Source organism: Hetaerina americana, unplaced genomic scaffold, assembly GCF_022747635.1.
Source record: "Hetaerina americana unplaced genomic scaffold, ioHetAmer1.1.p SCAF_9, whole genome shotgun sequence".
In the NCBI taxonomy this organism is placed as follows: domain Eukaryota; kingdom Metazoa; phylum Arthropoda; class Insecta; order Odonata; family Calopterygidae; genus Hetaerina; species Hetaerina americana.
The window spans coordinates 24296014-24312176 of NW_027287538.1; the positions used below are offsets into that span (position 1 = coordinate 24296014).

General features: G+C 34.7%; 1 protein-coding gene across 1 annotated transcript in view; it reads right to left on the bottom strand.

Annotated features, from left to right (window-relative positions):
• Nucleotides 1-3975: 3975 nt before the first annotated feature.
• Nucleotides 3976-16163, bottom strand: part of MTA1-like (metastasis associated 1-like) — a 163464-nt gene continuing 151276 nt past the window's right edge. The window contains exon 18 of the mRNA XM_071598153.1: nucleotides 3976-6657. Within this exon, the coding sequence (XP_071454254.1) occupies nucleotides 6650-6657 (8 nt within the window). The 3' untranslated portion in view covers nucleotides 3976-6649. The remainder of the gene's footprint in view (nucleotides 6658-16163) is intronic.

Below are 16163 nucleotides of genomic sequence, written 5' to 3' on the forward strand. Positions count from 1 at the left end.
CGTGAATATGTTTCAATTGAGTGTTTAGCAAAGTTTTACAGCAGCATAGCAGAATTTTTGCGTCGTTTCATAACCATGGATGAAGCATGGGTCCATTACTTAACACCCGAGACAAAAGAACAATCAAAACAATGGATTCAAAAGGGTTTCCAAAGAAGGCGAAGACTGTTTCATCTGCAGGCAAGGTCATGGCGTCGGTTTTTGGGATTCACATGGGATAAATTTCATTGACTAACTTGAAAAAGGAAAAACTATTTTTATTAATTGAGAATTATGCGAACTTATTCAACGTTTGAGCGAAGAAATCAAGCAAAAGCGTTCAACAAAGAAGAAAGCGTTGTTTCATTAAGACAATGCACCAGCTCACAAATTATTGCATTGGCCGAAATTCATGAATTGAAGTTTGAATTGGTACCTCATGCACCCTATTCGCCAGATTTAGCTCCCTCGGATTATTTTCTCTTCGCAACCTTGAAAACATGTCTGGGTGGTCAAAGATTTTCCAACCGTGAAAAAGTGATGTCGGCAGTTTATGGCTATTTTGAGGAGCAAGACAGTTCTTGTTATAAAAGAGGGTATCGAACTAAAAGAACATCGCTGTGAAAAGTGTATAGAGCTGAAAGGAGATTATATTGAAAATTAAAAAATGTCCAAAATTTTTTTTGTTGGGTTTGGTTTTCTTTGTTGGGTCGGGTACTTCTGGGATAACCTTCGTAATAAACTGAAATAAATCTTCGTAATAAAATAAAAATTTCCAATGGCATTTCTTCACAACTATATTATAGTCCCTGCTTCCAATACCTGTAAACTGTGAAAGTTGATGAGCTAAATATATGCTCAAATATGTTCTAAACAGCTTCCACCAGCATTTTCCATGTGGCCCTATGCTTGTGATGGTGTTTGAACCAGAGTATAGTTATTATCAAACTCTCTCTCCTCCAAAACTTGTTTTCTTTCTATGAACATTTCTCCAACCTCCCTTCCACCTGTTACCACTGTACATATTCCAATCCTGTTCCTATTATGTTTTTCTGTCCATGATGATCCCCATTATCTCTTCTTTTTGTTCATTAAAATTTTACTACTAATGATGTTCTTGAACATACTTGGATTGCAATCAGAGTGGGCAGAATCTCTTCCTATGATTCTATATCACTCTCCTGTTCTTTTTTCACTGCCCTTCAGGCATTTCCTTTTCAATGCTATATTCATTGTGTTCTCTCTCCGTGCCACCTCTATAATAAACTCAACTTCTGTTCCAGTAATTGAGTCTCTCTTATCTTATCACAAACCTGTCCTAACATCATCTTTAACATCCAAGCTAGCACAACTGGCCATTTATAGAAGACAACCACGAGATCCTACATTCTTCAACAGTTGACTTCCTGGGCCTTCACTAATGTGAGGACCTTGATTGAACCACCAGCATCATCATCTTCCTAACAACCTCTATACAGGTTGTGTACAGCCTCTTACATGTCAAGGAAGTTAGTACAATTAACTTCAATTAACACTTTAAGGATGGATAAATGTTGGCTATTGTACTGGCTTCCCACACAGAGGGCCCAGGTTCAAATCCCAGCGGTGTTGAATATTTTTCAGTGGTATCTCGATCCCTAATAGAGGCGCTTTGTGGAGGGCACTTTGAGTAAGTATGCCGTCCGTCGGATGTTAAGCTGCGGACCCCTTTCGTAAAGAGTATGACAATGCCGACGCCAGGTTTCTCTTCACCCTTTCCTGTCCATGCGTAATGGCACAAATGACCTCAGCTGTTGGTTGCCTCCCCTAAATACTACTACAATGGATAAATGTGCCAATATGCACTATCATGGGATAATTCAAGGGCTGCCTCTTGAGCATTATCATAATAAATAGTCAATTATAGCCATTTTTGGGGCATTCATTAGATTTCCAATTTTTGAGCCCATTACGCTCAAACCCTAACCAGTTCTACGTGAGGTTCTCACCATTCTGCTTTCCAGATTTACAATGAACTTCCAACATCAATGAAATCTATTATTTTCTCTACTACTTTTAAAACGAAAGTGTGTAAACTGCTAGATAGCAAGTTTTATTGCAGTGTGGATAAGTTCTTTGAGGTCGAACTCAAAATGTGAATTGTTATATATCCCATGGAAAAACATATCATATTCCCATCCTAAAAGGTATAATTCCAAGTTTTCTTTAACTCTTGTTGTCAACATGGTTGGGAAAGGGTTTCATGACGGTCTCACCTCTTACTCTGCTAGGTAAACTTGGCACAAGAGGGCCAAATCCCATATTTGCTAAGATTTAATATCACCTACACCACATTTGTGACCACAGTATACATTCCAATTCTAAGTGATTTTGACTCATTTTTCTTGCCAAGTCAATTCTCTCTTTAAGACTCATATCTCTACTATTTAATCATCTTTCACTTTAGGTCTTCAAAACTCATCAAATCTCCTTGCATATAGCTGCATATTCATTCGTTCACTTTGATATTTATTATTGTCAAAATTTCAATTACCAACAGTGCACATACATATGTGACTATTGAGTTAGTAAGGATTACATGTGGTTTATTTTTACAAGGGAATATGCCAGAAACTTATTGTACACTAGGGACTGAATAACATCTGGTAATATGTGAATGTATCTCATGTATAATAGGTGACCTGGAAATTGTAACCCTAAGTAAAATACAACAAGAAGAGTTCACCAGTACATCCTGGAGATATTATTTTTCCAAGTAGACATACTGTACACATTGATACCCACCTCTATGGTAAGAGAGAACTGCGCTCACAGCTAAAATAATTATTATTCTTATTGGATACCTGTGGTTCTCACATTGCACTCCACATTTGCATATAAAACCAGTAAGACAGTTTCCAACCCAAAGGTCAGTTTGATAGGTGATGGTAGAGTTCACCCAATACTAAGCCCAATAGCCGGCGAAATTCACACACGAAGATAGGGGGCATGCCAGATCGTTTCCCTGTGCAACCTGTTTTACCCAGGTAGTTCTGATACTTTAAAATCACACTTTGGGTGAAGCTGATAGTACTTGGGGAGATGTGCCCAGTAATCAAACCCGGGCCCTCCAGTCAGTAGTCCAATACTCCAGGACTACCACGTCCCTTATTTGTATATCAAATTCCAACATATTTTTGGGCCATTTGCTCAGTTTTGAAGCGATTGAGTAATTTCTCACTGAATGCAAATACCTTATTCCTTATTAGATACCTATACTCTGCTGCATTTCGTATTTCTTCAAAAACAGACAAAAAGGTGGAAAAAATATAATAATTTGGATGATTTAGACTAAGAATGAGATTAACTTATCCAAATCATGCTCCGCATGTTTTGTTCTCCAAATTATTTGAAAAATTGCACAGAAATGATTAAACTTGTTTTCATAAGCTAGCGAATTGTGTTAATTCAATGAATTAAATTAAGTTTTTCATGAAAGTAAGAACACTAGCATATCAAGTTACTTATACCAAGTAAATTCACCAGGCAACCATTGTGAGTGACAAAATTAATTTTAAACTGATGTTTAATTCCTACCAATTGCTTCAAATCGAGTTTGAATGTACAGCAAGAAAATGATGTCTAAATCCTAAACCTCTATTCCTAAAACATTCCCTTCCATGATTAGTCAAATTAATATCTTATGAGGTACTGTAAGACAATGTGAATTGATTCAACCCCTTATTTCACAGCAAGAATTATTTTGGGCCCAAACTTGTGAAACATACAACTAAAGTAATGTAATATGTATAATTCTGAAAAATAATAAAATTTCTTCCCAACCTAAGAACATCTGTAATGTTCGCATGTCCACGGCTTTTGAGTGTAAATCTTTGATCACAATTTCATATTCTTCACTCGTTTTAATGCCAACAACTTACCTCATTAATAATTTGAAGCAGAAAATAATGACATTATGAGTGAGAATTGCTGAAGCTGTATTTGCTTAACCCTGAGTAAATTTTATTTCATACAAAGCAGATATAAATGGTCACAAATATTCACACTGATGACAAAACAATGTCTTTACCAGTTTTTCACCTTACAAGAATATCTTGCAATAAGTTATACTTCAGTGTTCCCAATAAGACAAAGATTACATGATGATCTTGAGGAGATTGAAGTTTGATGTCTAGTTGCACATATGGATTAAGAATTACTTGAACAGTTTCTGGCTTTTACTATTTTAAATTTGTTCACCAAGAGTACTAAGAGATACTGGATACAATGACCCTGCTTATGTTTTGTTTTTTTTTTAATAATGAGAATGTGTCTTTTACAATTTTACATTGCAATGCATCTTCGGCATCAACTGCATGAATCATATTTGAAATTCCTCATTGACTCCCTCAAATTTAAGTAACAGATTCATTTTGTTTTTATACTTCAATAAAAATATAAACCAGATAAGGGAAAATGATAATGTTACTTATCAAGATTCTATTTCTATATTTGACCAGCATGGTAAGTACACAGTACCATTAAATTTACCAGGCCTAACATGAAGAGCAAGTCCATGAAATAAATATTCAATAAAATGGAAACAGGTAATTGTTTTCTCAAGATAAACCTTCCATCACAACAAATTCATCTTTTTATTTTTCCATTCAATTATTCTTCAAAACTTGTACCACCACAACCAAGTTGAAGCATACCAAACGTTCAATCTTTGGAAAGTAACTCATCACTGATAGAACAAATTTCCAGGACAGATGAAGGGCAGGATAGGTAACCTATATGAATACCTACATGTGATGGGGACACAGTTGATTGAAAAACTTTTAATGTCAGGCTACCTGATTTACCTACAATTCTATGGTGAATTATAAATTACAGTTTATCAACCAAGGCTTGAAATTTCTTTCAAAGAAAGACATATTTGAATGATTGTTGTACTTAGGAAATATAAACGTTTCCCCACTACTTATGTTCTGACCCTCCCTCCCCCGTCAACCAAGAAGATTCATACCAATGGCACAACAACATACATGCACTCTCCATACACATTCAATTTCACTTGCACTGTGTTCCATGGAAACTTCACAATTGCTTGTTCAAAAGAAGGAAGATAGTTCTCAGACTATGTGCACATTCCACCATCAAATAACCTCACCCAAGTCTACTCTCAACTCCACAACCAGTGGCTTCTGAGAGGAAGCCGGAGAACTTAGGGAGCAGATGGTGTTGGATTGGAGGTGGGGGATTAAATTCCAAATAAGATGCTCATCCACTCATATATATAAAAAAAAGGTCCTGATTCAAAAACTTATATATCACTCGATGTGCACTCACACACACTCATACACCCATGAATGCACAGCAGTGCACTGTTTTCCTTGGAGACAAACCAATGGCTTGGTTCCCACATACATGCGCAAAATCATCAGTGGGTGACAACACTTCTTTCGCTGCCCTCAATCAATTCATAATCACATATTCACTCCATCATGCACATGTGCTCAGTAGCAGCACAAAATGTTTACTAGCACCTGCCAATGCCCCAATAGCCAGGCCAAGAGTTGACAGCACTTGGAAAGGGCAAGCTCCTCCACTTGACCTTTCCCTTCTCATTATCTTCTGGCTAACACCCTCACTAATGCTGACATGTGTGCTCCACTCAGCAATGGTTCCATTTCTTGTGAAAAGCCCAGCCACTAGAAAACCTTAATGACAACCAACCAAACCGGGAAATATATTTGTGCTTAAAAAACATATTTATTGTGACAAAATTAGAATGGGCCCTCAAAGCCACATTACTAGGTTCGCTCCAAATACTGTTTCAGTTCAAAAGGTGAGTGAAAGCTCACATTTCCCAAGGAATGGCTTAAACAAACACTTCATCATTATATCGGCCAGAAACATAATCAAAACTATAATCAAATCAATACAAAAAGAATTGTGAACTTGAATAAAGGAAGTACAAAAATTCTAACCACAGTTCACACTTATAAAAGTTACTACAATATATCACGTATTCACAAATCATATAGACGCAACTTGCTTGTGGCAAGTACTGGCAGTATGTTCCACAAAATGGAGGAGAATATGAATCAGTGATTGGTAAATGGAGAAAAAAACTCGAGGGAAACGAGTCTTGACTAATTTGCAAGCATGGTATGAGTTCATTACATGGTTTCCACCTTGCACTTGGGAATATCTGTAATGCCCACTGCCAAAGAAACCATCAAGCACTATTCCATGCCTCTTATACTCATGACACCAAATTACAACCAACTTCAACAACTTTCAATAGGGCATACAGTAAGGTCCGAACAATTACCAATGCCCCAAACACTAATTACATTATGCATCATGGATGAATTCCAATGCCACCATCAGCCCCCGAAGCTCTTGTCTTGACGTCGCATGAGCACATCTGAATAAGAATATTCCCGAGTATCACAACATGCAATAAGCCAAGAGGCATCACACTCCCACCACGCGTTGCTATGGCAACAGCACATATATCTCAGTAGGCCTCAGCACTGTGAAACACTTCACAAAAGAAATTAACTTGAGCCACGAGTGTGTCAATCCAAAATTACAACTAAATCATCCATTCCTTTCACACTAAGCTTTCGCCACGGCTTTCGGGCAGCTCGGCGAATGTCTGTTGCAGTTAGTTGTCTCCTCATTTTCCTGCAAGGATAAAAATGGTAATCATTATTTCTGAGATTCAACTTTAATATAACTCAATGAAAATGCAAACAAGCATTTTATGCTGCCAAGTTCATTTCAAAACAACTAAACAATGAGAAAGTTCATTAATAGCATGGAAATATAATAGAATTAAATATATAAGAATGATAATAAAACTTCCAGGAGAGACTTGAAATGATATCAAACCAATGTTCTTTCCTGTATTAATTGCATTTATGCTGTCCCAAATTACACAATAAAATGTCAATAACATATAGGAACACAATTAATGCCATTCATCAAAACAATTATTATTGCTCCATGTTAAACAAAAACATGTTTTTGGAGGCATGAGAGTTTCTCCTTTAAAATGAAAACTAATAAAAATAAAACAAAGCCAAAAAAATGTGATGATGATTACTACATATTATATTTATTATAATGAAATATAATTTAAACCTAACCTCTGCAGTTAGCATCAGTAATGGCTGCCAAGGCTAATAACAGATAAGGGAAACCTGCATAATGAATACACACAAAAGGCTGTATCTCCTTCGATAGAATCATGACCATAGTAGGATTACAATGAGCCATGACACCATAAAACTGCTAACAGAACCCAAATAAAAAATCTTCAAAGCAAAATTTTTCCCTACTCTTCCTAACAGTTCATAGTATTTTATCAATTTCACAGAAATTCATATTCTCCTTTTTTTATGACTGCTGCCTTAACACTCCCCACACATACACAACTTTTACATATATTCCTAATGAGTATAGAGAAGAAGTCTTGTGCTAAAAATGAAGGTGCACTTAAGAGATATCCCATAGAGCAAACTTATCAACATGCACCACTTCATGGAAGCCTTCACCCAAAACAACATGTTCACAGAAAATGCATAGTGAAGACACATGAAAGAAATATTATCATCTATACCAATATGTTCCATTCTACTAAAGAAACAACTATTCCGAACCCCCCAACAAACTTTCACAATACCATCATAATTCATTTTTAACAGGTTGCTACCATACGTAGGGATTTAAGTCCACTGATTGCCTTCAATGTACAATGTAAAACAGTGGTTTGGAAACTTAAATACATTATTAGTGTTAAAATTTGCTTGTTAGATACCCCATTGATTTAATTTCACTATGGAGAGATTCTGACGGGTATTGTGTCGTGAAGTTATTAGAAATATCAAAAAATTACTTAGTAGTATAGCCTCTTTTACATAAAACAATCCAATATGTACAGTTGTAACCCTTTGAATGCTGGAAATTTGTGCCCTACGCACAAAATGTAAAACCTTGGCACACCCTTGGCCATTTGATATTATAATTGTTTCCTGGACCACCAAACAGCTTTAGTCTTGTTTCAACAGCCTCTCTGACCACATCCCTGTTCATCTTTTAATAAAAGAACAAAACGGTTAACTATAAGACACAAGAACTAAACAGTCCTAAATTCAATCTAAAAATGAGACAATTACCCAAGTTTCACGTCAGATTTTTATAATGTAATTAATTTGGTTAGTGTCAATGACAATAGAAAGTAGTGTCAATAAACCTTGTTATCACTTTTGATTTGAGAGACAAAATTACACAACATTTTCCTGCAGGTCACTCACACTACATTTTGAGATAGACTCAAAGGTAGAGCTCTATAAAAAATAAGTACTCTAAACATAAACTTAATTAAAATAATCATCCTAAGAAACTACTAACATTAACTTGGTAACTAATTCCAAATTAGAAATGGAAAAATTAGAATATGCATTATATTATAATACTATTGTGGCATCAGCTGCACTACCTGTGAAATAGATACACGAGAAAACAACAAAGTATATCTAATGATGAAAAGGATTTGTTAACAAGTTAAAATTAAGGGTTGAAGAAATGCTAGGGACATTTATGTCTGGAATATCATACAGAATTATATAATACAACATACTTTGGATAGGGATATAATAATAACATCCAAACTGATATCCAGCCTTCCTTCTACCCCATTGACTCTTCCAAAAAATCCTTTAGCAATATATGAAAAAATCAAGTCCTCCAAAAGTGAAATGTAACCTGTCATTCATAATCTTACCAAGATCTCGATTAAATTTTCAATAAATTTGATTTTAGTGCATTGAAAAGTAATGTACGAATGAAGGTTATTCAGCTTTTATTTTAAGAAATTATATTCTGAATAAAATACTAGCTCAGATTTCAAATTAAATCAATTAAATTTAATACATATATCAAACAGATAGAAGTATTTAATGAAATGAAGAGGAATAAATAATTTATATTTTATCGTGTTTCCAGAATGTTAAAATAACCAAAAAATAACTTAATAAGTACCATTTGCAATGATAAAACAAGCGAAAACCAAAATAGAAGGAGTTTCTTGCCTCTTCTAACTCAGGAAGAGAAAAAATAATGAATTAATATGCAACAGTTCACTCACATATTTAATTAAAGAGTATCAGATATGACGATGCAATCGCTACATTAACACAGTTTTTAATTTTTAATCTTTCCCCAAAAACCCTTTTGGTGTTTAAAAAGTCTTTCAAATACACCTACATCTATTAACAAAGCATTATAGCACTGCTGTCTACAAATGAATCAATTCTTTGTGATTCTATGGTTTCTTTTATCATGCTTATTTGTGTGTTAGAGATAAATCTAAGGGAAATGTTATTAGTATTACCAGCAAAAAATGGCCGCATGAAATATATTTCAATAGAAAAATGCACTATATTTTATAAACATAAAAACATGAGTGATATGGGTAAAAAGTGCATTATGTGTTACGTGTAAATGCTTTCAAAACATTCAATTTTGTGGGCCAAAACGTGTGCAGATTTAAGCTTTAGTGTTTAAATCTGATTTTATACACCAGTCTCAATAAAATCACTATGAATTATGACTTTCTGGGCATTACATCAATCTGAGACTTTATACGTGGAAATGAAAAGCTCTCCCCAGAATGAATGTTTGCATTTTCATGCTTGAGGTTCTTTATAATTTGAACTCTACTCTCACCTATTAACCAGCCCATTGGTTGATAATATTGGTTTTACACACATTTAAATGATTGGCATTAATATCTACTTCCGAAGATTTTACAAATTGTAAATCTTGTAGTGGAAGAAAAATATTATCTGAATACTATTTTGTGTACCATATGCGCAGATAAAGAACTCACAAAAATCCAATCCTTCTCCATGTTACACAGATTACAACTTGAATTGTAACTGGAATTCCTATACGATATAACAGCAAGGAATGAACAATATTTTACCGTATGAGTCACCAAATTTTTAACTTCTGAGGAGACAAAAATGATAATATGAATTGGATGGGATTAAAAGCAGTGAAATACAGCAATAGACTGAATAGCAATTATGAAACCAATTTATCATCACTCATGAATTAAAATCAAAACAATGAGAATTTAACAAGTGAATAAATCAAATTAAATTCTGTGATGATTCCTTAATTCCAGGCTTTGTGGACAACTACATGAATTCATAATCATGTCACTTAAGAAAACGAATTTATTATGAAGTGCAAAGCCAGTGTTTTAATACAGTTGCAGTTAAATCAATAATTTAACTAATGCAATGTTTTAAAATATAATAAAGTTGAAAAAATGAGGAATATTATATTTAAAAAATAAAACATCAATGATGCATTTTTACAGCTAATACCCGACAAATTTAACACCACCACATTTATATCAAACGAAATAAACTTTCCCGGATTAATTCTAAATTTATTATTTTTCCAAATGCCCTTTTCCACACCTAAGCAATATTTTCAGAGGAATAAATGAAGTCAATACCATATTGCAAATGGTCCCACTAAAAAGAATATTCAATTTTTTGGTACTCTTTGCAAAATGGATTTCATGAAGGTATCTTCAACAGTTTATCTCTGTGACCCATCCCAGATGAAATCAAAGGCATTACCATTAGGATTTAAAACCAATTATGGCCATGCTGGTTAAATTTCAATTTTAATATTGGCTTCAAAACTAATACATATGAATCAAAGATGAAATCAACGGACAAATATACGAGTATTCCATAAAATAAGAAATAGTGGGGAATTTGTTGGCAACCATGTCACCACATAATATGTATACTCAGCAAATCAACTAATGATTTTACAAGAAATGCAAGAACAGAAAATATAATCACTGGGAATGGATAAGAAGAGATGGGAATGGTGACATGAGCTAAAATGACTGCTCAACAGTTGTCTTCTAATCTTTTACTCAAATAGAAATGGCAGGAATGGATTCTGCTCCTAAAGTTTTCCAAAAACCAGATGCAGAACTTCTTTTTGAAGATGGAACCTATTTTCCATACAAGCTTCAGAGATTACTTTTCCCTTGCTTATGGCTTCTCACATAAAATGAAGAGTTTTATAAGAACTTTTCATTACAGCTACCTTATGTTGTTGATCAAGAAAATAAGTCCCTGAACCAACTGGCTACGGCATACATTGTCGTTAATTTTATACCCATAATTTTTCATAGTTTTGCCATGGCATCACCCATATAATAAACCCTAGAGAGATGACTCACTTGCTCGCCTCAGTGGCTCGGAAGTAGACGTCATCGGGGGCATCCATCCACGAGATCACCTGCTTCCTCCCTCCGCCCATCCGGCTCATTGTTGCTATCTTCGCCTTCCCATTCAGGTGGTTGATGACAGAGCGGCCGAGGAGAGGTGAGGCAAAGGGAGCACCCTCACCCACCACTGCCGATGACAGTGACACGCCACCAGCTCCGGCCACTATCGCGGCAGCCGCAGCTGTCACAGCTGCTGCAGCAACGGGCAGTCCAGCAATGGCACCCCCAAGACCACCGCCACCCCCCACCACCCCTCCTCCCAGGGCAGCCCCACCTGTCCTCACCCCGCCGCCCACCACGAGACCGGGCGAACTCAATCCCACACCACCAACACCACCACTCAAGGGCTCTTTCGCTGGCCGCTTCGCTGGACTGGGCACTGCTGGGGGGGCACACACACACACAAACACACAATTAAGGCGTCGGCAATCAATCAAGCAACCAATCACATTTAAGGCAACCGACCTATCAAACCCCTGATTCCAACCAGTTCCACCCCATTCCCTCTCTGCCACAGGGCCACCTTCCATGCAATATAAACATTTACTTTAAGGGAGTGAGGAGTAAAGAAAAAAGAATGAAAACAACCCAGTGGCGCTCCTTGGCCCAAACCTCACTTTTAAGAATGCAAGGTCATTGTAACCTCTCTGCAGGGTGTGGTTACAATTCAACCAGCAATCAATTTTCGCCTTGCTTAGAAAAAGCACCTAAAAACACTTTCAAACTCTGAAAGAGACTTATCATTCAGGGAATGGAGTCCTCAAGTGGGCTTCTCCCATAATATTATTCCATGTCTTTTTTTTCAGAGGAATTTGACACCAAGACAATCCTCAAAACGGATTGCTCACTGAATTTTTCAGTTTTGAACTCCAGGGCATTTCTCTTATGATGGGTAGAGAAGGGATTTCTTTTTGTTCTCATAAAGCTACAATTATTTAATCAAAGACAGGATATTACCTGGTGCCTAAAAGAGTTGAGATATCCATCTGCATTTTGAGTACGGACAGTGTAGGAAGAGCATGGAAAGTTTGTGTAGTGGCAGAGGGGATGAAAGTATTCTGGGGACCAGATTGGTTGGCCACACCACCAACTTCCAACCAAACCGAAATCCTACCCCCACCCAAATTCAATTCCCAGGACTTGATGAAATATCGTTTGCTAAACATCGTTAAAGCAAATCCTTTACTTGTGCTAAATATTTACCTTACAAGGGAATGGTTTTGTCGAACTAATTTAAAGTACCTTTCTTCAATAAAATAATTGTTTCAGTTTACTTGGCAATTATAGGGATTTATAATGTTCAGTATACTTAGAGAGTTAAAAGTTTCAACTATTCAAAGGATTAAAAATAATCATACTTGGTTATTACTTTATCAATGTACTCCACTGTTAGCAGGGTCTATAGAGGCATGGACACACTTTGAAGGCCTAAAAAACCAATTAAGTGGCAACGACTTTGACAATTTCTAAAACCTCGGTGGACCATCAAACCATGTGTGGTAAGCATCAGTCTGTATTTAATTGCAATGGTCATAATTTCACTTAACCTAATGATGTACACTCAAGTATTTAAAAACGGAGTGATGAATATGCGAGAAAATAAGGCCCCAAATAATTTTTCCTCAAACTCTATTATCTGGCAAACATGCCTTAGATCTCAGAGTTAATTAAATAAAGCAGCAAACACAAGAGAAAATGGAATTTGAAGAAGAAAGTGAGCAAAGAAGGAAAAATAATTCATGAACCTGGACCAAGGTGTCCATTAACGGGCTTGATTATTTAGATTAGTGTAAAATAAATGAGAAAGAATTACAACTATTCATAATAAAACTTAATGCAATACTGATCACATAATTTGGCATCATCATTAGATTAAAATTTATTTTTATCCTAATTATTATACCATAATTAAATTTTATCTAGAATAATATTATACTGATCATATAGTTCACATTCACAGTTGACTTTTTTGATTAGAGATTAAAACACCAATGACCAAGAACCAGATACCACACTTAAGAGCCCAATAATTAATAATTATAGCAGGATTATAAATATACTTTATAGTTCTAATTTGAAGGGTATACACAGCAGTCTTTGCCTTTATCTTTCAACTGGCTATGCAATAATGAACCTCACAAATCAAAAGAAACAAGTTTATACCCTAATATAAGCCTACTATTGAATATTAACCATATAAAAAAGGTAGGTTTCTATAAATAAATGCTTGAATGTCAAATTTATTCAGTAGAAAACTATTCCCCATTCACAACCAGAATGATTTCACTAGAAGTGTAATTAAGTGTGAACAAACATTGCCCAAAGAAAAGCAAATAGATAATCCTTATAAACTGAAGATCTTACAATACAAATAGAATTTCCGAAACGCAAGCATAACATTATGTACCAAAACAAGGGATGACTCAATAATAAAAAAATATAAATGAAAAATTATGAATATTCATTTTATGTACTTATGCATTCCTTATATATAGAGTCATTAGTCATAACTAATGCATCATAGATTTGTGTTGCTGAAGTGTGAGCTATCAGTTATAATTTACTATACCCAGTTTAAAGACAATGTATGTAATCAAAATGATAAATGTGCATTTCAAATTTCCCAAAGATATGAAAAATAATTTTTTTAATTATGAAAACACTAACTGATATGGAATAACATATTGCTATACAATGTTTAATTAACATATACGTAGTTATCATTCCAAAAAAATCGTTGATGTGTTCTTTGGTACAATCAAGGAAATTTATAATCTTAAGCAACTAAATGCCGTGACTAATCCTAACTTCAATGGCCAATTCAAAATATCAACTATGCATTTTCACAACTAAAAATTTCAAGAACAACTGAAATAATGTTGCTCTTTCAAACAATTTTGGAATGCAAGTGTAATGCTCATGACACATTTCTTGTGCATTACACAAGCAATCTTGTACACCTTGAATGACCAACAGGAAAATATTGCATCAACATGCAGTCTCTCAATAATATTAAGTGATAACAAAGTGATAACACATGTGAATTGTTTCTAAAAACCACATAAGCTCTCTAAAAGCAAAATATCTTCCAAGAAGATAATACTTATAATGAACCAGTGCAGATGGACGTTTAAGTGCTTTATCATTACACAGGTTCCCAACGAGTTGGAAATATAATACATAACCAAATAATAACAGATTTGCCACTAAATTTAAAGGGAAAAACCACATACATCTTATCTACAGTTATCTATTGAAATAAAATAACCCCATCCATAGCCAATACCGATAAGCAAAAATATCTAAACTAACACTACTCTTAAATCAACATAAAAAATTTTTATTATCTAAGCCTAGCTAAAATTACTGGGGAAAATATGACAAGCAGCTGTCTGGCAAGCCTGGAAAATCAAAGGGAGTAAAATCTGAAAGAAAACAAAACTTATTGGTTAGAAGTTTCATAACCTTATTGAACAATTTCAAGAACATTTTCATTCTGATCACCAAAAAATCTCTGAAAATTAGAATGAAATGCAGGAAGGCTTTCTCATTCATTAGATTACCTCATTATGATGGCATATTCTTGAATTCAAAGGAAAGGATAGCAAGATAATGGCCAATGAAATATTTACATGCACGAGATAAACAGGATAAAATGAAAATTAGGAAAAAAAGACTTTCATATCTCTAAAGAAAAGAACCTGTTCAAAAATTCCACCATGAAGAATGTTAAAATGAATGGCAGAACTAGAACTGAACCGTAGTATTCCACTGATATTAGCCTCACCACTGAACCACTAATTTAATGCCAGCCATAAAATTATTTAACTATCAACTCTTAAGCATTTATTCCAGAACATGATTCAGTTTCCAACAGCAAAGATATTACTACCCTTAACTTGAAAAAAGATGGAGCAAATACTTTCATATCATTGAATAAAAATTTACAGGACAAGATATATTATTTATATTACATCATTTGATCTGATTTGTTTCGCTGTTTATGGGATTAAGGGGCATGAACTATCATATCAAACAAATGGACAGGAGTGACATTAAGCAAGCCTTCTCTCTCTCTACCATCATTTATCATTCAACAGAAGTTTGACATAACAATTACACAAAATAACATACTTCCTCTATTTTCAAGGAATAACCCAACTCTATTTAGAGATTTACATTCTTAGATGTAGAGGGTGAGGCGGGAGATACATTCTAATAAAATAAGTTACATTATGACAGTTGGTTGCCAACTGAAGTGATACTACTACCAGAAAATTCATGGAAATATGCACGTAAGGTACTTCTTATAACCAATGGATTACTAAATACTTTACTAAAAGTATTCATACTTCCTGCCAATAATTCCAAAAAACAAGTTCAGAGTAGTATGAATAATTGCTCATGATTAACTCAACAATAACAAATAAATGACCATGATAACTACAACTGGCTGTTTCACAGTCATTTACTCTAATCTTATTAGCATGGCAAAGGCTCTTCCCTTCCTAAACTCAAACTGATCTTTATCCAAGTGTTTCTTCCTTATCATGGCAGTTTGCATAAAAAATTCTTGAATCTACCTCTGCACCATGTTCAATTAAACTTACTGTCCCATATGCTTTGTTTTCTGCTTTTAGAATGGGTATTAAAACTGACAAGTCTTCTAGTCACAATAGTTTATTATTATAGCAAAACATACTCTTCCATTTTGTCTTTAACTATAGATGATTCTGAGATGAATATAGTCACTCCAACATAATCACATATGTATGGCTTTATTCTTCTCACTTATTTCATATTCCACAAAAATTGGACTTACATTTTTTTCACCCTATTTAAACAACTATTTCATCCTTAGTTA